The sequence below is a fragment of the Harmonia axyridis genome, chromosome 1, assembly GCF_914767665.1.
Source record: "Harmonia axyridis chromosome 1, icHarAxyr1.1, whole genome shotgun sequence".
In the NCBI taxonomy this organism is placed as follows: domain Eukaryota; kingdom Metazoa; phylum Arthropoda; class Insecta; order Coleoptera; family Coccinellidae; genus Harmonia; species Harmonia axyridis.
Window position 1 is genome coordinate 17,636,046 of NC_059501.1, and position 25,177 is coordinate 17,661,222.

The 25,177-nt window shown below is 34.8% G+C and overlaps 1 protein-coding gene across 1 annotated transcript in view; it reads left to right on the forward strand.

Moving 5' to 3' along the window:
* Positions 1 to 23,469, forward strand: part of LOC123671043 (microtubule-associated protein futsch) — a 184,802-nt gene extending 161,333 nt beyond the window's left edge. Inside the window, exons 3-8 of the mRNA XM_045604686.1 lie at positions 278 to 450; positions 2,539 to 2,846; positions 4,678 to 4,809; positions 5,502 to 5,625; positions 6,444 to 19,002; positions 21,629 to 23,469. Coding sequence (XP_045460642.1) covers positions 278 to 450; positions 2,539 to 2,846; positions 4,678 to 4,809; positions 5,502 to 5,625; positions 6,444 to 19,002; positions 21,629 to 21,798 — 13,466 coding nt within the window. The 3' untranslated portion in view covers positions 21,799 to 23,469. The remainder of the gene's footprint in view (positions 1 to 277; positions 451 to 2,538; positions 2,847 to 4,677; positions 4,810 to 5,501; positions 5,626 to 6,443; positions 19,003 to 21,628) is intronic.
* Positions 23,470 to 25,177: the final 1,708 nt, after the last annotated feature.

Genomic DNA, 25,177 nt, shown 5'->3' on the forward strand with positions numbered 1-25,177 from the left:
TGTTCAACATGAAATTGTCATTTGACAGTCAAATGCGAAGTTTAATCTCGATCGAATCAGCAGTTTCGAAATGAACAGGAACCACAAAATTGTTAACGACCATATTTCTGACAAGAACAACATTTGCCGATTCTACAAAATTGCATTTAGAACATAATCGGTTTTTTCATTTATAACTCAAAAATGATTAGGCGGATTTTTGTGATCTTCGATTTGTTACTAATAACATAAGAACTGAATTAATCAATTATTACTAACATATATTTTTTTGTTTCAGGTGAAAGACTGATACAGTTTGCTTCCGAAAATCTAGTCACAGAAATTTTAATCCATCCATCAGTTAGCACGCTTGCTCAGTGCATACGCAATCTTTTGAGCAGCTTTACTAGACATCGCCACATCATTCATGCAGGGTATACATTTGCTGCCAACGGTTCCTGGATTTTACAAGTAAGTAACTTGAGTAATTATTTATTCAATTAAAAAACTATTGTATATAAAGATATCTGTGAACCACCTTCAACGATAATAAAAATATAATTTATTGATCCTTTTAGACATAACAATTTTATGTAGGTATAGGGCACGTCATATATACCTAATCAACAAAAATGTTCTAAATTATCATACAAGTACTTATTTATAGTGTGATAACATGCACTACACATTTATTTTCAGTTTTTCAATTGTGGAAGTTTTTACATTTTTTAAGTAGTTCGATTGTTTCCGCTTCCGATCGAAAAAACGACGAACACTAGCTTTATTTGGCCATTTTGATCCGTGTAGAAATTTTCAGAAACAGAATAAGGAAGAAGTACTATAAAGGATGAATAACTATCCGGATATCTCGATAAAAGTTTTTCACAATAGCAAAATGTTTATTAAAAAAATTTCGTAAATCCTCAACAGTGGTCTCAGGTTTTGGATTCGTTATACATGTGCCCAAAATTTTCAATAAGAAGGTGGAAAACACTGACACCAGTCGAAGTAATTCCCAAAATAAAATCACATGTGCTTTTCTTCAATTGTTCTTGTAATTAATTATTCTTGAGATTTTCCATTCATTTCCAAATTGGTTGATGAAGAAATAAAATTCATGCTGAATAATTTATTTTTATCATAAATTCCCAAGAAAGTGACATCAATATTCAAATCATTTTGTATGCCAGACAGTTACCGTATCCTCGACAAGTGATCTTTCAAAACGTATACGTACTTTCAGTGTTCAGAGTACTGAAAGTTTCGAAAGATCACTTGTCGAGAATACGGTCACAGGTTGTATCATGTATCAGTATCAAATTTATATCGTCCAAATGATGATCTCAGACTGGAATACATTTTCGTCTTTTTTTAGAAGTTTCACATGAATTTCTCGAGAGAAGCGGGGATTTTTCGAGCGATTTCTTCCTGAATTACAATCTTCAGGTCATGAACGATGTTTCAAAACCCCTTTTTCAAAATTACTCATGTAACAATTCTTTTATGATATCAATCGTGAATTTTATATTTTGGATTATATTCTCAACTAAAGGGTGTTTTTTTTAGAGCTATAGAACTTTAAATTGCAATAAAACAACGATGGATTTATTCGATTGACATGAATTTCATTTATCCGCAATATAATCTTGTGGCATTACATTTTGAATATGATTTCTGGCATATGACCGCCACGGCTGGCTCGGATGTAGTCCAATCTGGACGTCCAATTTTCGATGACTTTTTCCAACGTTTGTGGCCGTATATCGGCAATAACACGGCGAATGTTGTCTTCCAAATGGTCAAGGGTTTGTGGCTTATCCGCATAGACCAATGACTTTACATAGCCCCAGAGAAAGTAGTCTAGCGGTGTTAAATCACAAGATCTTGGAGGCCAATTCAGAGGTCCAAAACGTGAAATTAGGCGGTTACCAAACGTGTCTTTCAATAAATCGATTGTGGCATGAGCTGTGTGACATGTTGCGCCGTCTTGTTGGAACCACAGCTCCTGGACATCATGGTTGTTCAATTCAGGAATGAAAAAGTTTGTAATAATGGCTCTATACCGATCATCATTGACTGTAACGTTCTGGCCATCATCGTTTTTGAAGAAGTACGGACCAATGATTCCACCAGCCCATAAAGCGCACCAAACAGTCAGTTTTTTTGGATGTAACGGTGTTTCGACATACACTTGAGGATTAGCTTCATTCCAAATGCGGCAGTTTTGTTTGTTGACGTAGCCGTTGAACCAGAAGTGCGCTTCATCGCTAATGGACGTAGTGCGCGATACGTATTCCGCACAGAACCATTATTTTGGAAATAAAATTGCACTATTTGCAAGCGTTGTTCAGGTGTGAGTCTATTCATGATGAATTGCCAAACCAAACTGAGAATAAATCACTTGACAGCTGTTAAATCGGTAGCCATCTTGAACAGTAATGCCAACTTAAAGTTATATACCTCGAAAAAAATCACCCTATATAATAAATATCTTCTAGAGCCTTCAACCTAGAAGTTATTTGACTGTAGCAATAAATCTTGATTCAAATATTTTCGCAGGATGGAACGTTTTCCTTGGCAGATTTCTCCGAAGCATTTCAAGAAATTGACGTGCAACGTGTGATCAGAGCTTACGAGAATGGCATTTCCTTCGACATCCACTGTTCCCCTGAGGGAGAATGGATGAAACTTCCCAAAGATTCCTTCACACGAGGCTGTAAGTTGAGGGTGAATCCAGACGACGTTTTGAATTCTGGATCACCGGCAATAGCCAACTTCGTTAACTACATCTCGCCTTTCCTGATACCTGCAGAATTAGAGAACATTTTAGAGAGCTCTGACGTTGTGGGAAATATCAGATTTTCAAGGTGAGAAAAAATTAATTAAAAACATGAGGAACATTAATAACATGAGGAAAACACTGAAGTGATGTCAGGACTGCTCGTCATTCATGCGTCAATGGACTAGTTTTCATTTTTTTGTTAAGGATCAATTCTAAAAATTTAAGTAAAATGAAAAAAAAATATGGAAGAATCATTGAAATATCTCTAGAAATGAAAAAGTTATGGGACTTTGAGTTGCGCTTGGAAGAATAATTTCATAGTATGTAGCGTCTAGTGTGTGACATCACGCCACTTACACGAGGCGACTGGTATTCGCAGAGTGCTTACGAATTCATTGGTGTACAATCATTTGAGCCGTTCGTGTCGTGTTTTGTTCGTTACACGATGGCTGAAATAAAAAAAATCCTACAAATATTGTATTGTGCCTATGTGTGCAAGCACGACAATTAAAAACCCCACTAAATTGTTTTTTCATGTACCAAATGACATGAATCAAAGGAAGAAGTGGTGCAAATTAATGAGGCGTGACTTAATTGGACCTAAAACTACTTCATATGTGTGTGAAGATCATGTTGATGTAAGTACCTATCAGTACTAGCTGTCTATTTCTGATAATAAAAATACTGAGGTGTAAGTTGGTTTGAAATAAGTTATTGAGTAAAATAACTTTATCCTTTCACGAAGCCTTCTTCCATTATGGTGACATAAAAACAAAACTCGAGTCAAAACTACACTGTACAACTACAAACGGCGCGAGAGCCTTTATGGTGTAGCGATCACAGGCAAGTGGCGTGACGTCACAGACGAGTCGGAGACCAAAGATGTTCCGCGCTAAAATACGTCAATTTAAATAATCTATTTCTCAGTCATTTATTGATGGATTTTCAAAAGTTTTTCACTGATTTATCAGTTTTGCTCTATATTTTAATTCTATCGTGTCAAATATAGTATTATCAACATCACTAAACTAGTCCATTGCACTGTTATTTTGTAATGATGTAATTTTTGTCAGTTAGTATATCTAGATAAGGGATTCTATTCTGAGAATGAGATCCTTTTGAAATGAAGTATGTCCATTTGAGTGATCATTTTACATCATATTCAAATCGAATTTCGTCCTTGTTGTTACATAAATAAAAGTTTGGTTTCTGAATCGACAAGAAAACAATATTTTCAACGGCTATACCTTCATGAAATTCCTACTTAGATTTTTCTCATTAAAGAACTGAATCGCAGCATTCAAGATCCGATTCTACCCTGAAAATTTTGAGTTTCTTCGTTAATGTGTTTACGGATGGAGAGACTGAATTTGAGGATTCTTCACCAGTTAGTCGAACCTTATAGTTCTATACCTTTCCCAAGTCAAAATTCGGAAATAATACAGTAATCAAAACTAGTGAAAGTAGAAGTTCATCTATCGGTTTCCTCTTGAGATCACTCCCTAAAACTTGCATTGCTCGAAAAATATTTCTAACAGAGCGAACACTCAATTTTATTCTTACCTCGCCGTACCCTTGCATTGAAAGGGGTGAAAATGGAAACAATGAATTTTATGTATGTATGTTGAATTTCCAAAAGCCATCTTTCTTAATATTGGAACAATTTTCCTGGAGAAATGAGAAATCGCACATAAATCAAGAATGCGTATGACTGCCTTACCCTTTTGATCTTTACCATTATTTATACATTTGCAGCGAATCGTGAAAAAAAACCTATTGAACACAACTTTTATGCTTTCTTTCAATCTGATGAAAATCATCAATTTTGTTTGAAAAAGGTTTTTCTTTCGTTAGAAAAGGGATTTTTTTTCGCGAAAACGCTGAAAATGTTAGTTTATGATGATTTTATTTTTCAGGCCCACGCTGTATGTGTTCCCAGGAGGTCAAGGAGATGCAGCCCTCTTTGGCATCAATGGATTTAACATGCTTGTCGATGGCGGTTTTAGCAGAAAAGCTTGCTTTTGGGATTTTGTTCGACACTTGGACAGGTGATTTTTGATAAATCAATTTAATTTTATTTCGGTAAATATGTATATAGTTATCGCACAAATTCTGTTTAGCAGAACTCGCGTATTTTGGTCTCCAGAACAAAAAATTCATTTAAAATTTTCAGCGGAGATATGGCCCCCAAAATCAGAAAAACGGGGTTTCTCACTTATGTTTTTCTCTATCAATTTGAGCTCAAATGTCTTCCTTCTTTTTATCAGCACAATGTACACATCCTAATTTAGCAACTTTCAATTGTGAATAAACAAAAAAATCATCCCTCTTACTAACTTCACGAAAATACAACTTTCGACAACAATTATGTTTTGTGAACAATTATAATATTATGTTTTTGTCAGGTTAGTAAGAAGGATTATTATTTGTTAATTTATAGGTAATTCTTTAGTAAAAATTTGTTGAAGCTGCTGAATTTTTTTAATTTAGGACTTACGTACGAACATACGTGAAAAACCTCTTTTTTCTGACTTTGGGGGGCCATATCTCCGAAATTAGTCGGGACCGCGATAACTATATATTTTTCTATATTTCGATTCAAATCAATTCCAATCCATTTTTGATTTAATTAATTCTTAATGTCAATTATGAATTGCTAATGTTTTTTTTTTCATCAAATCGTTTCTATTGCAAAATGACACCAAAATGTTCTTCCACTTTATTTTTCTCCAAATTTTAGATTGGATGCAGTTATGCTCACTAGACTGAACAATAGCAACACCAATGGCATTGGAGCAGTGCTAAGAAGAAAAGCTCAAAACGCTGTTTATCCACAAATTGGACATTTTTTCTGCAATATCCAGGTGATTATAATCAAATATTATTTTGGAAAAAGTCACAATTCTTCTTAAGTTTTTTTTTTAATTCGTATGGTATGTTGAAGAAACTCATGTCTAGAAAATATTAGGAATCTATACCTATATTTTTTATATTATATTATATTTTTTACCTATATTTTTCATTGTACTCAGTGACATCAGATTTTTGAATTCAATAGTATTAGCATTAATGCAACCTTGATAATAACTCGAATTGAAAGAAGTTATGTTCGGCTAATATTTAGTATTCAGTATTCAATTTTCGTTTCAATATTATATATATATATATATATATATATATATATATATATATATATATCATCAGATTGAAATTTTGAACGAAGCTTGATTTTGGTATTTCATATTAATCCAACAGGAAGTATTGAAATTAACAGGAAAAAAATTCGAACGATGATATCTACGGAGCCCCTGATGGGATTATACCTGTTAACGAACTTAACCACTGTATTTCTCACCTATTCTGAAAATTTCTAGTTTATAGATCCTTCCATTCGATAGAATTGAATTTGAGGACTTATTCGTCATCTATGTGTCGAACATTTCCGGTTCAATATTCGAAAAATACAGACATTAGGACAAAATTCATAAATTTGATAATATTGTCATATTATGTTTCAACTATTGTTATTCTGTTATCAAAAATCAAGGAACGAAAATTATTTTCTTTTAGATATAACACTCCAATGTCACTGAGTCTATTATTTACGTACCTGGTAATTAAACAGTTGCCAAACTTCTACAATGAAATAACAAGTATAAGCTTCAATGTTGTTATTTTTCAGAACCGAAAATCGAATCTCAGTCCTGATGGTGACAAAGACAAGGATCCTCTAGTTGTTAACCTTCTGGAAGAGGGTCAAGAATTGATCTCAAACCTCCGTAGCCTAGAACTGAATCCTCAGGTGTGTTATCGCGACTCCGAGCCTATAAATCTATATCATAAAGTAGGGCACGGTACTTTAGACATGTACGTAATCAATCCTGCCAAAGACTCCAGAGAAGTCAAGGAATTTTTACTCAGATGGAATAGTAATGACCAGAAACTCTTTGCCAATCATAAATTCAGTAGGGAATGTATGTTACCTTTGCAGAATATAGTATCAATTTGTGCCCTCTTGGTATGGAGACCTGCCAATCCTAACGACACCATCACCAGAATCCTATTTCCTGGTAGTGCACCTCAAAACAAAATTTTCGAAGGTTTGGATAGACTTAAAAACCTTGAATGTATCAAACACACAGTTTGTACTGAAAGAACTTTGGCTCCTCCTCCTAAACTCAAGTCCAAAGAGAATATCCTAGACAAGATAGTCCCACCAGAAAAGCCAAAAATTGAAATTAAAAAAAGTAAACCTAAGCAGATTCCAGAAAATAAATTAATAGAAGATAGTTTAAAGAACGGTCTGCAGAATGGGCATGCAGAAAAAGTAGTAAGGAAATCAGGTTCTGTTGAAAGTGATAAAAGTGAATCGAAACCGCCAAAACCCAAGAAAGAAGAGAACAAAATTTCAGAGAGTAATAAACAAGAAAAAATCCCAAAGTCTAAACCAGATGTTAATGGTTCTAGAGTGCGACCGAAACCATCTGAAAAGAAAATGTCACCTCCTACGCCTAAAAAGACAATTGATTCAAGAAAATCTGAACTAGATAAAGAAACGACCAACCAAAGAGTAAGAAGCAAAATATCACCGAGTGCAACACCAGCAAAAAGTACAAAAGATGCTACTAACAGGAGAGTTTTAGAGTCGAAGACTCGAACAGCTCCAAAGAAAGAAGTGAAAGAATCTAAACAACCAGACAAAAAAGACGAAGTTAAGAAAGTTGAAAGAAAACCTATTTCAAGACGACCAAAAGCTGACATGAAGATGCCACAAAGTCCAGTCAAAAGAGCAATCAATGGATCACACAAACCTGATTCCATATCCAGAAAAGGTAAACTGGATAGGGATGTAACAACAGATTCCAGCACTGTTAGCACACCATCTGTTGATCAGGATCCTTTAAAGAAAGATTTATCAAAATTGACTCCCGAAGAACTTCAACAACTCAAAGCACAAGAGTTGGCTGAACTTAAAGAAGAACAAGAAGCTATCAAAGAACTAGAGGCTGTCTTCAGAAAAGGTGACAAAGTAACTGGAGAATCATCAGATCTCCGTAAAGTGAAAGATATTTCCATCGAAGATAAGACAGACACTGAAGAATACCTCATCGTGGAAAAAGAAATCATAGAACCGACTGAATCAAAAGAAAGTGAAGCTGATGGAAAAGAAGAGGAAACTGTCAAATTAGCAAGAGATAGTGAAGAAAGTGAAAAGAAAAAAGATGATTCTGAAATAAAAAATGACCTTGATAGACATGTTGATACAGAACAAGAAGAAAGTGGGATAGGAGAACAAGAAACTGATCTTGAAGAAGGAGAGGATATTCAGGAAAATGAAATTTCGAAGGAACCGTCTGTACAAAGTCCAGAGGAAAATAAGAAAATAACTTCTAAAGACGATGAAATTAAAGAACAGGCTCTGGAATCTCAACCAGATGAAAAAATATCAGCTAATATTGAATCAGGAGCAACGACAACAGCTCCAACTCTACCAGAAGATGAGAGAATACCACTCAATGAAATCAAAGAGGATACAGTCGATCAAATTGAAGAGAAACACGTGAAAGAAGAAACTAAAGAAAAAGAAACGAAAGAGGAAGTTCCTGTCATAACTTTCACAACTAAAACTGCGGAAAGTCTCGCCAAAATCCCTTCTGTTGTAGGTATACGCTTAGATAAAGAAACGAGAATCAGAGATATCGTAAAAACGCCAGATGAAGTAGCTGATTTACCAGTTCATGAAGAAGTAGATGTTGAACATTTGACTGAATATTCGCACGAAAGGATGAAATTGAAAGATGAACACTATGGTGATTCGCCAATCAGAGATGAAGATCTAACTAGTCCAAGAAAATCAGAAGATGATAAAGAAGAAAAAGAACATGTTGCAGCTAAAGAGGCTGAAAATATAATTCAAGAAAAAGATGCAGATGTTGTGAAAGTTGAACATAAACAAGATATCAAAATAGCAGAAGAAAAAGATGTATCGGGTATCAAAGAAGAAGGAGCTGTCGAGAAAAGTCCACTACATGAAGAAATAGATGTACACATTGAAACAGCAGAAAGTAAACCTCACAACGAAATGAAAGTAGATAGTAAAGAGATTGAATCTGAGACATTCATGCCTGAAAAAGAGATGCCAGCTGAAGCAATCATTGATGAGGAAAAAATCGATGAAGATGACGAAAAAGATTCTAATCAGCATATCAAAGAATTAACCAAGCCAACAGAAGAAATGTGCAAAGAGACGGTTGATAAATCGCTGCCAAGAAAAGAATCAGTTCAAGAAAAAGTATTCCTTGGGGAAAGTGAAAAGGAAGAAACAAAAAAAGAACAACACATTTGTGATGATGACATTTCCAAAAAGAAGGATGCAGAAAAATTAACAGAAGATAAAGTAAAAGAAGAAATAAAAGAAGTTGATGACGAACAAAAAAAATCTCCACTACATGAAACTGATTTGAATAGTGGAAAAGAATCAGAGAAAGACAAATCTCCATCTATCGAACCACAGCCTCAACAAACTGAGGTAATTGGCACAAAACCACTAGACAAAATCGGGGAAGTGAAAACTGAAAAACCAAATGAAGAAAAAGACATAAAACTCAATGCTTCTCAAACATTTTCTTCTGAACAAGACAGTAATGAAGTCAAAGAAGACAAACAATCAGAGTCAATTGTGATAGGTGATACATTGGATGTTACTAAAAAAGAAAAATCTAGGAGTCCATCTCCAAGTGAGGTAGAAGATCAACTAATTGACAAAAAACTTCCAGAAGAAGAAATGAGCTCGAATAAACAGACAGAACAAGAAGCAAAATCTCTTGAAGAACAAAAGGAACAGGTTCCAGTAGAACCTAGTTCGACATCTAAAATTGAAGAGAAAAAAATTGACATTTCAAAAGAGGGAGAAAAATCGCTCAAACTGAGCCCAGAAGAGCAAAATAAAGTGGACGACATCAAAGAAAATTTGGTAGAAAAAACTGATGAAATTCATGATACCAAATCTCCGAAATCAAGCTCGAAGGTAGAAGAAGAAATCAAACAAACAACAGAAACCGAGGAAAGTAAGAAACATCCAATAGTTGAACCTGTTATTTCAATGGAAGACGAAGCAGAAGCACTTGAGGCCCAAGAAAGACTTCCTGAATCAAGTCCAAAAGCATCAGAAATCGAAGAAACTGACAAAATCATAGGAATAAATCAACAACCCTCTGAAAGTCTGACTCTTAAACAACAGAAAGAGGACGAAATTAAAGTTGAAAAGTTGGTTTCAGAGCCAGAAGTTAAACATACGACAAAAGAAGAAAGTGATAAGCAGAAAGCCCTCAATGAGGAAACCATAAGACTTCAAGATGATTTGAAAATTGAAGAAAATGGTGTTGAAGGAGACTCTGAGAAATCAATCGATGATAATGAAATATGTGAAAAACACAAAATAAGTATATCCAAAGAAGATAAAGAGGTCACATCACATGATGTTGAGAGTAAAGTACAAGAAGAACCAGTTAAAGTGAAATCTCCAACAAGTTCTAGAAAAACATCTTCTGATGGGAAGCCAGGTCCAATTGAAGCTGAAGAATTGAAAGATATTAAAGAATCTCAAATTAAAACTGAATTTAAAAAATCACGAAGCCCTTCTCCAAGTGAAATAAAAGAGATCAAGACGCCTGAGAGAAAATCTAGCTCAGTAGAAGAAAAAAGTATTCCTGAATCTATTTCTAAAGTAACTGTCGGAATTTTAGAAGAAGGTATTCAATCAACAAATATGAAAGAAGATGAGCACAAAAAGGAAGATGTTGTAATTGAAAAAGAAAGCATTCTTGAGGATATACAATCAGAAGTTGAAACATGTGATCTGACAACAAATGAAACAGATAAGACATCACAAAAAGATGAAAAAAAAGTAGAAAAAGCGATTTCTGATTTGAATTCAAAATTGATATCTGATGATGACAGTCAAACCATTAAAAAAGAAGAAATGAAACCTTCTACGAAAGATAATGAGTTCGAAAAATCAGAAAAAAATATTATTGAAGAAGAAAATACGATTAAGGAAAGGGATCAGTTGGCCAAAACACCAGAAAAGATAGCTAGTGATATATCTAAGAAAGAAGAAGACATTGAACTTTTAAAACGTGAAGGAACTGAAGAACATAATATTTCCATTGAAAAAAGAGAAAGTGTATCAGGTCCAACAGGGCAATCGATCGATACAATATCAAAAGTTTACGAAGAAAAGCCAGATACAAAAAAAGTAATAGATGATGTTGAGTTGGTTTGTGGAACGAAACCCAGTGCAATTGACTCTACTGAACAAAAAACTAGTGGAGAAGAAATAGCAGTTCCATTGACAATTGGCAGTGAAATAAAAAGTGATGAAAAAATTATTGGTGAAAAAACTTCTATCAGTCTTCCAAGTACAGAGCACCTTCAATCTGCAAAAACATCAGTAGTTTCAAGTAGTTTCATTCTTTCGGATGAAGATCAAAAAGCGATAGCAGACAAAGCTGATGTGACACTGTCTGCTACACATATAAAGGTTTCTGAAACAAAACAAGTTTCTCCTTCTCAAGAAGAGAAACATCCTGTAGAAGAAAACTTCGTAAAATCCCCAGAACGTAAATCCAGCTTCAAAAATGAACAATTACCTGAAGTCCTTCCCGTGGAAACAAAGAAATCATCTACTGATGAGAGCAATCTAGAATCACCGGAGAGAAAATTAATTACCTCAGAAGAAATAAAGGAACAAGAACTACTGAGTTCGGATATTCTCAAAAAAATCGAAATCAAATCACTAGAACAAATCGCTACCAATTCAGAGAAGGAAGAAATTAAGCCATCACCGAGTGAAAAGGAAGCAAGTACGGCTCAAGAACCTGAAAAATTCAAGGAAGATGCACTTGATGCATCAAAAATAGAAGAAGAAATTATGAAACATGAAATTGAAAAAAAATCATCAATTCCAAATGAAAAAATACTGCCAAGTGAATGTAGTGAAGTAGTCGATAAATCTAAGGATGTAACTTCGACTGAAAAGAATGTCGAGCAAGTTTCCACTGGTAAATTAGAAGAAGAAAGTAGAAGATCTCAGTCACCAGTTAAAAAAGCTATCAGTCCTGAAATTTGTTCAGAAACTAAATCTGGAAAAGAAACTGAAGGTCATGAGACATCACCAATAGAACATGAGGAAAGCACTAATGCAATACAAGATGTGAAAGACAAATCACCCCAAAATGAATTGAAAGATCAAATACTTTCCGAAGAAAAGAAATCATCAATTGAGAAGATAGAAAGTACAGAGACCTTCCTAACGAGGAAATTCAGTGTTATTCATTCAGATAAAGAAACCACTGGAACTCTCATAGAAACTGAAAAAGAAAAATCGAGTACTCCCATTACCACAGATTTCAAAGAAAGATCTCCTGACAGCATTTCTTCAGCAGAGACATCTACTACAGTCACGACTGAAAAAGAAACACCTCAAACATCAGCAGAAACTATAAGAAAGGAGTCTATTCATAAGGATGAAGAAAAACTAAGCACAACTACTACACTTGACAAGAAAGAACTGAGTGTTGATAGCATGTCTGCAGTAGAAACATCCACTTTAGATACTACTGATAAAGAAACGGCTCAAGCACCTCCAAAGCCCGCTAGAAAGGATTCTATACAAAAAGAGGAAGATAAAATCATTGATTCCAAAGAAAAAAAGCTTGATGGCATTTCTACGGCAGAAGAAACATCCACCATACTTCCTTCTGACAAGGAAACATCTCAAGCACCAACAACATCTGAAGAAAAAGATTCAATTGATGAAATTAAAGACGAACCAAACATTCCAGACTCCAAAAAGAAATCTGTTGATGGCATATCTCCAATAGGAACATGCCCTTCATTGAGTACTGATAATAAAGAAATTTCTTCAGTAGATACCCCAGTTACAACTGATAAGATAGAGCCTCTAGAATCAACAAAGTCTGAACAAAAAGATTCAATTCATGAAGATAAACTTGATCTGAGCGCTCCCATTTCTCCAGTGAACAAATCCACCGAGATAATTCCTGAAAAGGAAGCACTTCCAGAATCGAAAGAATCAGAAAGGGTAGATTCAATTCCTGAAAAGAAAGACGAACTAAGCACTGCCATCACTTTCGACTCAAAAGAAAAATATGCTGATAGTACATCACCAGTAGAAACATCTTCCAAAGTCATAACTGATGAGAAAATACTTCAAGAATCAGCTAGCATCACCATTGATACGAAAGAAAAAGCTGCCGATGTTGTTTCTGCTCTAGAAACATCCACCATGGTTACTACTCATGAAAAAATACTAACAAAACCAGAACAAAAAGATTCAATTCATGAAGAGAAAGTTGATCTAAATGCTACCATCACCAATAATTTCGAAGACAAATCTGCTAATGATGATTCTCCACAAAACAAAAATACCGCTACGGATACTGATAACAAAGGGAAAGAAATTTCTACTGACGCTATTTCTCCAGCAAAAACATCTACAAACGTTGATATTAACCAGGAAAAACCACAAAAATTCGCTGAAGATGGAAAGGCAGATTCTAAAAAAGAACACATATCTGAACTATTAGAAACAAGTGAAGAAACGTGTATAAAGAAGGATATAATTTCAGTAAAATCTAGTAATGTTTCAATTCCAGATCTAACTCCATGTGGTACAGGTGATGAAACAGTAGATATAAATGAAAGTATAACTGATGAATTGCCTGAGAAGAAGGAAAAAGAATTGCTGAAAGAAAAACCACAAGGACATGACATAGTGAGTCCATCTGTAGAAGAACAAGAAAAATCAACTGAAAAAATATCGAGAACAGCATCACCTGTAGGTTCTGACGTTAAACACGTTCAAGAATTGATAACAGAAGTTGAAAGAACACCTAGCCCATCTTCAACTCAACCTAACAAAGAAGAATCTTCAATAAACGAGAAGATCAACGATGACAGAAAATCTCAAATAGAAGGATTATCGAGTGAAGAACATCAAAAGGCTCCAGAAAAAGAGGCAACGTCTGAACTAAAATCTACATCCCCAATTCAAGACACAAAACAACCGTCGGCAGGGCAGGAAGAAATGAAAAAAGAAATCGAAATACATGAAGAAAAGACTGATTACTCCAAAGATGAATCACCAACTCAAGATAAAACTGTAGAAAAACCAATACCTCAAGAAAAAGTGTATGCACTTGAAGAACTAGATAACAAATATGCTCCAGTTTTGACCGAACAAACTGAAGCCAAGGATATCAATTTAAACCGTGAATTCCTGCCAAAGAAAGAAGACAAAATTGAAAGCGTTCAGGAGAAGAAATCTGATGAGAAACATCTAGAAGAAATAGAAAAAATTGATGTAATTGAGAAACAGGATCATGAAACAGCCGAAACTGAAAAAGGGTCCACAGATAAAAAACACGATGAAAAGAAAGAAATTTGCGACTCTAACGAAAAAGTTTCCTCGGATGTGTCAAATGATGCTAGGGACCAAAAGTCTCCCACAACCGTACCATTGAGTGAAATCCACAGCTTCTTAGAACAAGAAAAAATACATAGTCACAAAGAAAGAGGTCTAACAGAAGAAAAATTCATAGGAGATGTTGAAGTTGAGTCAAAACAACAGGATCACAAGCCAGAAAAAAGTATTGTTGATTCTGATGACAAGAAGATAAAATCAGATGAAAAATCTTTAGACGAAACACAACATGAAGAAGGCGAAAAACCCCAAGATAAAGAACAAGAACAAATCAAACCACTATTAGATGCGAAAGAAGAACAGGAGCAGATACAAGATAGTAAACATGAAATTTCAAAATCTGAAGAACATGTAATGAAAACTGAGAAAATCAAAATCGATCTCACTGATAAGCCAGAACATGCTGAATCTGTTGTTTTGAAGTCTTCCCCAGAATCTCCAATCATCAATGTTGTACCATCATTGCCAGTTCTACCAACTGATATAGACAAAGCAGAATTAGGAAGGAAATCACCAAAAGAACGCGAACAAGATGTTGCCAAAATTGTAGCTAGTGTAGCTACAGTATTAAAATCTGATGCTCCACTGGAGGAATTCCACAAACAAATACCACTTTATACGACTGAACTTAGAGAAACACATATAACAACATGTGATTCTCCAATGTCGGAAAATGATATAGAAGAGGAATTAGAAAAAATGGAAAGAGCTGAACACAAAGAGTCAAAAATGTTACAAAATTTAGAATCCAGCATCTTTGTGCACGATGATAACACAAAAGAAAGTTCAGAGGATCCCGAAGATTCAGGGACTGTCCATAGAATGCTAGTAACAGCATCAAGTGAAGATGGAGGGGAAGAAACTGAAATATGCCCCCCTGGAACTATAATCTTCTCAAGAAGTTCAGAAAGTTCAGGAAGATCTTCCCCAGAAAATATGTCCAGAAAACTATCTCAGTCGTCATCTATTCTAGATACCATTTCTGATCAGACGACTGTGAAAGAGTTAACAGATGGACAATCCAAGAAAGAAGCTGTTGTTGAAGAAATAACTAAATCTTCAAAGGGTGTTCTAGAGGGATCAGTGAAATCAGATACCGTAGCAGCTCATTCCACTCAATCAATCTATCCAGATATAGACTTGACGAAAGAAGTGAAAACGTTAGAAGATCAAATAGAACAAGCAGTGAGAAAAGGTGAGAAAGAAGAAAAACTTAGTGATGAGAAAAAAGGAGACAAACCTAGTGATGAGAAAAAAGAAGACAAACCTAGTGATGAGAATAAAGAAGACAAACCTAGTGATGAGAAAAAAGAAGAGAAACTCAGCGATAAGAAAAACGAAGAGAAACAAAGTGAAGTTCAAGAAATTTTATCTAAAACCTTGCAAGATGTATCTAAAGATGCAGAAGATATAAAGGAAACAATCACTGACAAAATTGGAAATGTTTTCGGTAGTATTTTTTCAGGAGCATCAAAAGTAAGTGAAGCTCTAGGCCAAACAATAACTGATAGTGTTAAAGCTGTGGAAACTAGTATCGATGATGGGTTAAAGAAAGTAGAGACAGAAATTGATGAAGTGAAACATAAAATCGAAGATGTTGAATCAAAAGTGGTAGGCACATTAGTTGAGGAGAAACAAAAAGCTGAACATTTTGTCTCTGATCAATTAAAAGAATCCGTTTCAGCTCTGAGTGATACCATAGACAAAACTGATAAAGCTAAAGACTCTTTTGTGAAACAGACTGAAGATACTTTGGACAAGATGGCAGCTCCATTAAGGGAAACATTAGGAGATGCACTCTCAAATTTAGCCGAATCGCTCAAGCACACAGAAGAAAAAATAGAAAAACCAAAACCAGAAGAAAAACAAAGTGACACGAAAAGTTCAATACATGTTCAAGATCCATCAGAAAATGAAATAACAGAATGTATTTTGTCATCAGGAGGTGAAATAACGAAACAAATTTATCCATCATTGAAAGACGACTTGGAAAAGGCTGATAAAGTAGGGAATATTACTGATCAGGAGCATAAGTGTCATGATACAACAACGGATCCTACAAAAGCGAAACTTATGGACGATATCAAGGAGTCCTCTATTACTTCTTTAATAAGCGATGCTACGAAGGATATCGAAAAAGTATTAGAAGTTGATGATATCCACATATCAACCGAAGTAAGTGATAAAACAGTTTCTGATTCGAAAAAAGGAATCGAAACTCATACTGATCCTACGTTAAAAAATGAGAAGGAATTAACTGACAAAGAGAGGAAATTATCTAAAGATTTCGATGACAAGATAGTTGAAACAGCCAAAACAGACTTCAGTGGGATAACTCAAGAAACTAATAAAATTGTTGGGGATGTGATTTCAGACGTAGAAAAATCAGTGAATGAAAATGGTGAGCAACTGAAAAAAGAAGTTGAAAATATCGTTGTCGAGTCAGAAGAAGCCTTGATAAATATCAAAGATGGAATTGAGAATGAACTCGCCAAATTGATAAGTGATTCCAAAGAAAATATTGACGATCTTGGAAAATCAGTTGAAAAGAAAGGGGATAAATTAATAGAAACAATAGAGGAAAAGAAGGAGGCAGGTATAAAGGAAGCTCAAACATCTATCGAACATTTAGTTCATGATGTGAAATCGTCCGCAGGAGTAGTTTCAGATAGTTTATCAAATTTAATAGAAAAACCCGTTCAATCAATCGCTACAAAAGAAGAAACGCATAAAGATGAAAAATCTGAATTGGAACACGAGAAGGATTCCCTCCTGAGTAGATTAGAAACAAAAGCTGAAAATATGATATCTTCTTACACTGATGAAATAAAAGATACTCTCAAAGATGCTACAGGAAACACGGAAGAAGATGCAAAGCTTTCATTTGAGACTATAAAACATGATATAGATGTTGAAGATGTAAAAAAAGAAATCGCGAAAGCTGCTGAAGAGAAAGACAAACTTACAAATTCTCTCACGAGTGATATTTCTGATATAATAAGGGATGAAATCAAAAGCTTAACTGGAGTCGAAAAAAGTTTAGAACAAGAGATATCATCTACAACATCCAACATTGTCGATTCCATAAAATCAGCAGTAGACGACACAAGTCACTCTCTAAAAGAAGACACTAAGACTACATTGGAGGAGGTTGGAACAACACTAGCCACAAAGTCTGATATGTTAGTAGGGAAAAGTAAAGATGAAATTGAGAAAAAAATTTCTGAACTGAAAGCCGAAGTAGATGGGACCAAAACAGCAATAATAGGAAAAGCTGAAAGTGTGTCGAAAGATATCGCAGATACAAAAGACAAGATGGAGGAAGCATTGAAGGAAACAAAGGAGAGTATATCGAAAGATATCACATATACCAAAGACAAAGTAGAAGAAGCTTTGAATGAAACTAAAGAAAGTCTTGAATCAAGTATGAGTACCATTAAACAGGACCTTGAGAAAGAGAAAGAAACTCTTGTTACGGCTGGAAAAGAAATTGAGGCCGAAGTGAAACATGCGGTAGGAGATGTATTCGATGCTGGTAAAAAATTATTTGGAGGCTTATTTGGAAGTAAAAAGGAAGATAAGAAGACCAAAGAAGCAGAACCAAAACTTGAGAAGAAAGAAAGTGTGGAAAGTAGTATACTGAAAGATACCTCTAAAGTGTCTGATTCGGATAAAAGTAGTCCTCTAGAAGAAATTTTCAAAAAGTGTGAGATTGTAGATAAGGGTAAATGTGATTTGATGGGAACTCTAGGATTAGGTAAATCTGGTGATATTTCAGAGACTTGTGATATTAGCAAAGGTGATGTACAGACCCATTTAGGCTTAGGGGCTAGTCAAGAAAAGAAATTATCTATATCAGATGTTGAAATTTTCGTTGATGATAAAGGTAAAGATTCCACTACAAAATGCGATTTGAAGACTGTAGACCAAAAACCAGACGAGAGTAAGAGTGAAGTAAATGAGAAACCTCATATCAAACCTGAGGATTCAGATATCAATAGGCTTTCATCACAAGAACATGAAATCGACAAACATATCACAGATGTGCCTGTAAAAGCGGAGTCTTCGAAGGGAGACGTCCAAAAAGACACTTCTGCCGCCGATGCTCATCATTACATTGAAGATGTCAAGTCTCAAATCCACCACAAAATTTCCGAACAAATAGATCCCATGATGATGTCATTTTATGGTGCTCTTCCTGATGATGATGACGTCTTAGATGATGGAGACGACACTTCCGGTAGATCCGAGGTACCGCTCACGCACTTGCACGACCTCACCAAGGCGAAGTTCGAAGGCAAAAAATTCTCCACAGACGCTGCTCCGGCTCAAGACCCCATGACTGCCAGCTTCTACGGAGAATTACCCGGAGGTAAAGACGACAAAGATCCAATAGGAGCGTGGGGGAAACCCCTAGGTCTACCAAGTCCCGCCCCTCCAAATGAGAAGGGTACGCCGAAGAAGGAAAAGAAGCTGCCTTCGAACGTTATGGCAAAGAACAGGATAAACGACGATAGAGCCAGGTCAGAGTCACCGTCGAAAAATAAGAAGAAGATCAATCCTGTCTATGTCGATCTCACCTACGTACCCCACCACGGAAATTCGAACTACGCCTATGTTGACTTCTTCAAGAGGGTGAGGGCGAGGTATTATGTGTTCTCCGGCATCGAACCCAGTCGAGAGGTCTACAACGCTCTACTTGAGGCAAAACAGACATGGGAAGATAAAGATTTAGGTGAGAATTAACTATGTTTTATTATCATTTGTAATATCGTAACACTCGACGATATATATCAAACTCATCGATATACTCGCTGATATTAGAAGTCAGAATAAATCATTTCTTGAACTTGTTCTACCTGTTGATCCAAAATAGCCTGTAAGGGCGCAGTGTGGATACTAAAGGGTGTTTTTTTGAGAGCTATAGAACTTCAAATTGCAATAAAACAACGATGAATTATTCGATTGACATGAATTTTATTAATCCGCAAGATAATCTTGTGGCATTACATTTTAAATATGATTTCTGGCATATGACCGCCACGGCTGGCTCGGATGTAGTCCAATCTGGACGTCCAATTTTCGATTACTTTTTCCAACATTTGTGGCCGTATATCGGCAATAACACGGCGAATGTTGTCTCCCAAATGGTTAAGGGTTTGTGGCTTATCCGCATAGACCAATGACTTTACATAGCCCCACAGAAAGTAGTCTAGCGGTGTTAAATCACAAGATCTTGGAGGCCAATTCACAGGTCCAAAACGTGAAATTAGGCGTCACCAAACGTGTCTTTCAATAAATCGATTGTGTCACGAGCTGTGTGACATGTTGCGCCGTCTTGTTGGAACCACAGCTCCTGGACATCAATTCAATTCAGGAATGAAAAAGTTAGTAATCATGGCTCTATACCGATCACCATTGACTGTAACGTTATGGCCATCATCGTTTTTGATGAAGTACGGACCAATGATTCCACCAGCCCATAAAGCGCACCAAACAGACAGTTTTTCTGGATGTAACGGTGTTTCGACATACACTTGAGGATTAACTTCACTCCAAATGCGGCAGTTTTGCTTGTTGACGTAGCCATTCAACCAGAAGTGCGCTTCATCGCTAAACAAAATAAAATGGACATAGTGCGAGATACGTATTCCGCACAGAACCATTATTTTCGAAATAAAATTGCACTATTTGTAAGCGTTGTTCAGGCGTGAGTCTATTCATGATGAATTGCCAAACCAAACTGAGAATAAATCACTTGACAGCTGTTAAATCGGTCGCCATCTTGAACAGTAATGCCAACTTAAAGTTATATACCTCGAAAAAAACACCCGTTATTATCTCCTACAAAAATTTTTTTTGTAGGAGATAATAGCATCCCCACTGTGTGTTTTCCTACTGTCGTTAGGAAACACACAAAAAATTAACAGCACAATCGTGGTATACCAGTTTTAGGGCAACTAACTCTACGAGATCATTTTACAACTACAGGTCAAATTGCTCAACGATGGTTTAAAAAATTGCTAGATCTGTTAACATTCGTGTGTTATACCTCCACATTCGAGCTCTTGGATTGTTCCATTGCGTCCACGTTTAGCCTTTCTGAAATACCTACCTACTCAGTTCTTCTAACGTCACCGAGTATATTATGATCAGAATTCTTAAGTCACATAGGGGAGGATTATCATATTTGAATATATAATTTTGATAAACTTATGTTCTCGAAAATATACATATAAATTGGGGGCTTTATCATGGGATCAACAGAAAATCGACTGAAAGAGTCATATTTACAATTTATTGATAATGTGATAGGACTAGGAGGCAGTTAGAGAGTCATGTTCCATCTCTTATTTATTTCAGTTAATCTCACTCGTTCGGCAATATTCATTTATTTTTAGTGTACTGCTGCTATAGACAAGATTAATTTCTTATCGTTTTTATGGAAAAATACTGAACTAATTGGATGCAAGTTCATGACAAACCTTGGAATAAAATACCGCCAAAATTTGATTACAAAACATTCTCTACAACGGCCATTAGAGACCATTCTTCGGTACGATCAAAATAAAGTATTAACTTTGTGGAATTTTAATGGCATAGCTTTTTGCTAGCTAAGGAGTAAGATTATACCATAACACATCTTCTAAGATGCAACTAATTGTCTCTGTTAAGACAAACTTGCAATGGAGCATCAAGACTAACACCTGTTGGATCTGAAAATTTCTGTAGGTTCAGGAATATGTCAGATATCTTAAAGTGGTAGCAGTTCTGCTCTCTAGCCAATCGATATGCATCTAATCTATGTATGACCCCATTTTTGTCTGATTGATAGCTGAGTTGAACTTTTCTGTTAGCTTGGAGCTTGGATCTTTGAGTTGTTACAGAAAACTGGTTAAGTGTTTTCAAAAATCTCTTTCAATCTCAATTCATTGCCTCTAATATAAACTCTGAATTGGAAATTTATTTTTATTGTGACAATAATCTTGTTCATAGCTTCCTTGGGTACCTATTAGAACTGAAAAATGCATCTCACTAAAACAAAATACATGAGACGAGATGGCAATACAACTAGTTATCTATTTTTGAAGCTGATATAGACTATTCACTGAGAATATTTCTCCTACAAATTGATGTTAATTTTATGGTAAAACTTGAAAAAACCCACAGTCTAACAACAATTCTGGAAAAGGTCTAAGGACGTCCTGGCACTGCTAAGATGAACTGACTATATGTATGTTGTGAATTAATAACTGAGATTATATTGCACTATTCGATAACCTCCATTCGCTATAACATGAATCAAAAAGTATTTATAAAAGTGCAGACTCAAACATAAGTACATTTTACTTTTTTTGCAGAAGTAACCATCATTCCAACATACGACACCGACGTTTTGGGCTACTGGGTAGCTGAAAACGAGGAATTATTGACGAAATACAAGATTGACCTCTCACCGTCAGCCAGCAGATGTACCATAAATCTACAAGACCACGAAACATCATGTTCAGCCTACCGCTTGGAATTCTAAAGCACCGTCTCACCCATCAGCAAATCGATTTCTAAAATCTCCTTCTCAGAATTGAACGCAACGAAATCCATGGTACGCTACTGGCAAAAAGTCACTGAATCCATTTCTGAAACGTCCATTTTAATATCATAATTCAAAGCCAAGATATTCCATATATCTTCCTTGTTTGTACCTCCTAATGAATTATAATTAACTTACTCTAAAGCAGTCTTCACACGCCTAGCATAGACCCAAGTTAAAAGTTAGGTAGTTTTGAGAATTTAATCGTTGGTACCATAGACTGGTTCTTTAAGGAAGAACAAGACAAAATTAGAATACTTTGAATTTATTGAAAAACTTAAATGTTGTGAACTTCAGTGTTCTGGGACTATGATGTCGGTTCTTAAATTTTGAAAATTAGAATAGAATCAATTCGAAATTTAAACTTTAAGCTAATAAGATCAATAGCTTAGGTTGCAAGAAATAATTAAATAGATAGCATTAACAACAATAGACAATCTTCCTTGCATCATCCATAAGATTTACTGAAATTTGATTAGCAGATCGGTTTGAATTGATTTTTTGTTCATTAATGCTTATACTATATAATTATTTCTTTAGCTTTCAATGTTACATTTTTCTGTGTAATATAACATTTATGTGATCGATTTTTCTTGAATTTCGTCAGCATATATTTCTGAACAGTTTGGGAACTGATCAAATTGTTTCAACAATTATATGGCCTATCAAGTACTGAGTTATCCGGCTATTTGTTTCAAACTGGAAGAATTACTATTGTTTGTAGTTATACTCTTTTTCTTTGAGTTGAACCAACGTGCAAAAAACTAATTCTCATACATCCAAGTGCCACTTATAGAATAAAAATAACGAACACACAAGAAATATATCGGATTATTCTAGCAAAGGAATTAGAGTGAAGAATCGGAGTCGTATATAGATATAGTGGTTAGAACAAAAGTTGAAAAAACTGTTTCTTGCATGATGGAGTATGGTTGAACTCAATGAACCCATGAATTTTTGTGATCGAGCTTTTGAATGGTACACAATACAATAAATTAAATATTGTTGACTATATATGTAAGTTGGTGCTATAAGAAGTTTGCCTTGAAAGGTTTTTCACAATACGTGCGACACCTGGTTTGTAGAAAATTTTCGAATTGGTAAATGGTGTTAGGTCAATCTCCAGGCATTTCGATGAAATGCTCTTATTCGTCCTCCTTTCTTGTTAACAGATGTAAATCCTCAAGATTCGAAAATTGCATTTAATAAAAAAAATAAATAGGTGGAAAGGAGAAGAGAATAAACTGTTGATTGCCCAACAAGGTTTCGTATCTGCAGATGTAATAGAACAATTTATTGTAGTTTTATATTCACTCACAATAAAATAACCGTAATTATTCCTATTTATTTAATTCCTAATTTATAATCGTATTATTTTTTTTATTTATAAGCGCACAGTAATGAATTGCTCTATTCCTGTAGATATGATAGATGATGAAGTGTAACTTTATATTTTGTTGGAAAAAAACGAGTGTCACTTGAAATTTCTATATTATTAAATCGTATAGCTTCTAGTCAAAGTCCTATCCTATAGCTTAAAAATGTTAGGAGTAAAATATATTCAATTGCATTAATGTATGGGACATGTATGAGAATAAAGAATATGTAATATGAGTGTATTTTCATAATCCTTCCAGCAAGTAGGGAAAAGAGGTCTCAGACGGCATAATTGCTGATTTTAATAGAACAGTGCTATAGGTACTTTCATCTCCACAATTCACAGTAAGCACATTTTATTATAATTATTATTATTGCTACAGAAGAGTTGAGATTTACATCTATAAACTCACTAATGCATAATGATGCCTGTTCTGACGTTTAAAAAGTTTAAGGCCATTTCAAGGAGACACCACAGTAATTTTGGTGAAATTGGCTCATATTCTCGTAATTGTGAGAACAGAGATTCTATTTAGAATTCAAATGCTTCGCTAAATAAAGGAAATGGAGACAGAAAGTATCGTTTGAGCCTGAGAGAGATGACCTCTGTAGTTTAAGTGTATGTTTAATAAATTCGTTTATATGTTGGTACTCCGAACATTCCGCCACGGCTTTATCTGTCAATTCATCAATTTGCCTTAAAGAAATCAGTTCTGCCAACCAAAATTTTTCAAGGCAAAAATCACTAAATGATATTCATGGAAATATTTCATTAATTTCAATAAAAATGCAATGAATTAGAGAAAACAATGTATAATACTCGTACAGAAGGCTCATTCTACCACTCGTTCATTCAAAAACTCGCCACTTCTTGGCTCGTTTTTGAATTTTGAACTCGTGGAAGAATATCAATGCCTTCTGCACTTGTATTATAAATAACTAATTGAATAAATTCGTATTTCAAACGACACTGTTCCATTTTCTAGGAAAGAATTCTATAATATAATATTATAGAATTCTTCTCGTGGTTTGCGGTATGGATAAACCGCCAGAAGTTGTCAAGTATAATGATAAAGTGTTATGACCCCTCCAGATGACCTTACTCTTCTCTCCTGAATAGATCGCAGAAAATTTATTTATTTATGTGTAGTACAAATGTGATACAATCAATAGAAAAAACTCTCTTATTACACATCGAGAGGAGGCAAGGCAAAATTAGTGCAAGTGAATTGATTTGCACCTATCCTACCTTTCGACCTTGATATCTATAAATCTTAAATACAAAATCAAAAACACATGCACACTTACAAAAAATATTTTCGTTAATAATATAAATTTATTCGGACTCGTGATATAGACGGAGTGAGATCTACAAGTGACAAAAACATGATAAACAGAACAAGGGTGGTAGATCTTTTCTTCTCTTGGGGGAGTAATCAAAAAATTTTTTTCACAACAACGTTTACTCATATCTTAATGTGAGAAAAAGAGGTTTGATAACGAAGTTGGAACCAAATCACTCAAAAAAAAATTCTATTACCAATTCGATTATTCTTAGGTATATTGGGTTTCCCTGAAATAGAGTTACAAAGGAAAATGAGAGATTCTTTGGATAATTTTAGGAATGAAAAGTCCCATAAACTTGCAATCTGAATATCTTGAAAAGGAAAGGTGCTATGAGAAAAAAACTTGAACTTTGGCACCGGTATCTCAAAAACAAAGCGTTTGCGGATTCATGTTATAAGACTTTTTTTCTTAAAGTGATCCGAGAAATCTGTCATTTTCATTCGTACCTTCATTTTAGAAACACTGTTTATATAAAATCAATTTGAAACTGATATATGCACAATTAAATTGCAATTTTAATGAAACACAATAAATTGTATAACACAGTTCAGTTCTTTTATAAACACATCAGTATTGAAATTTTGTGACGAGAATG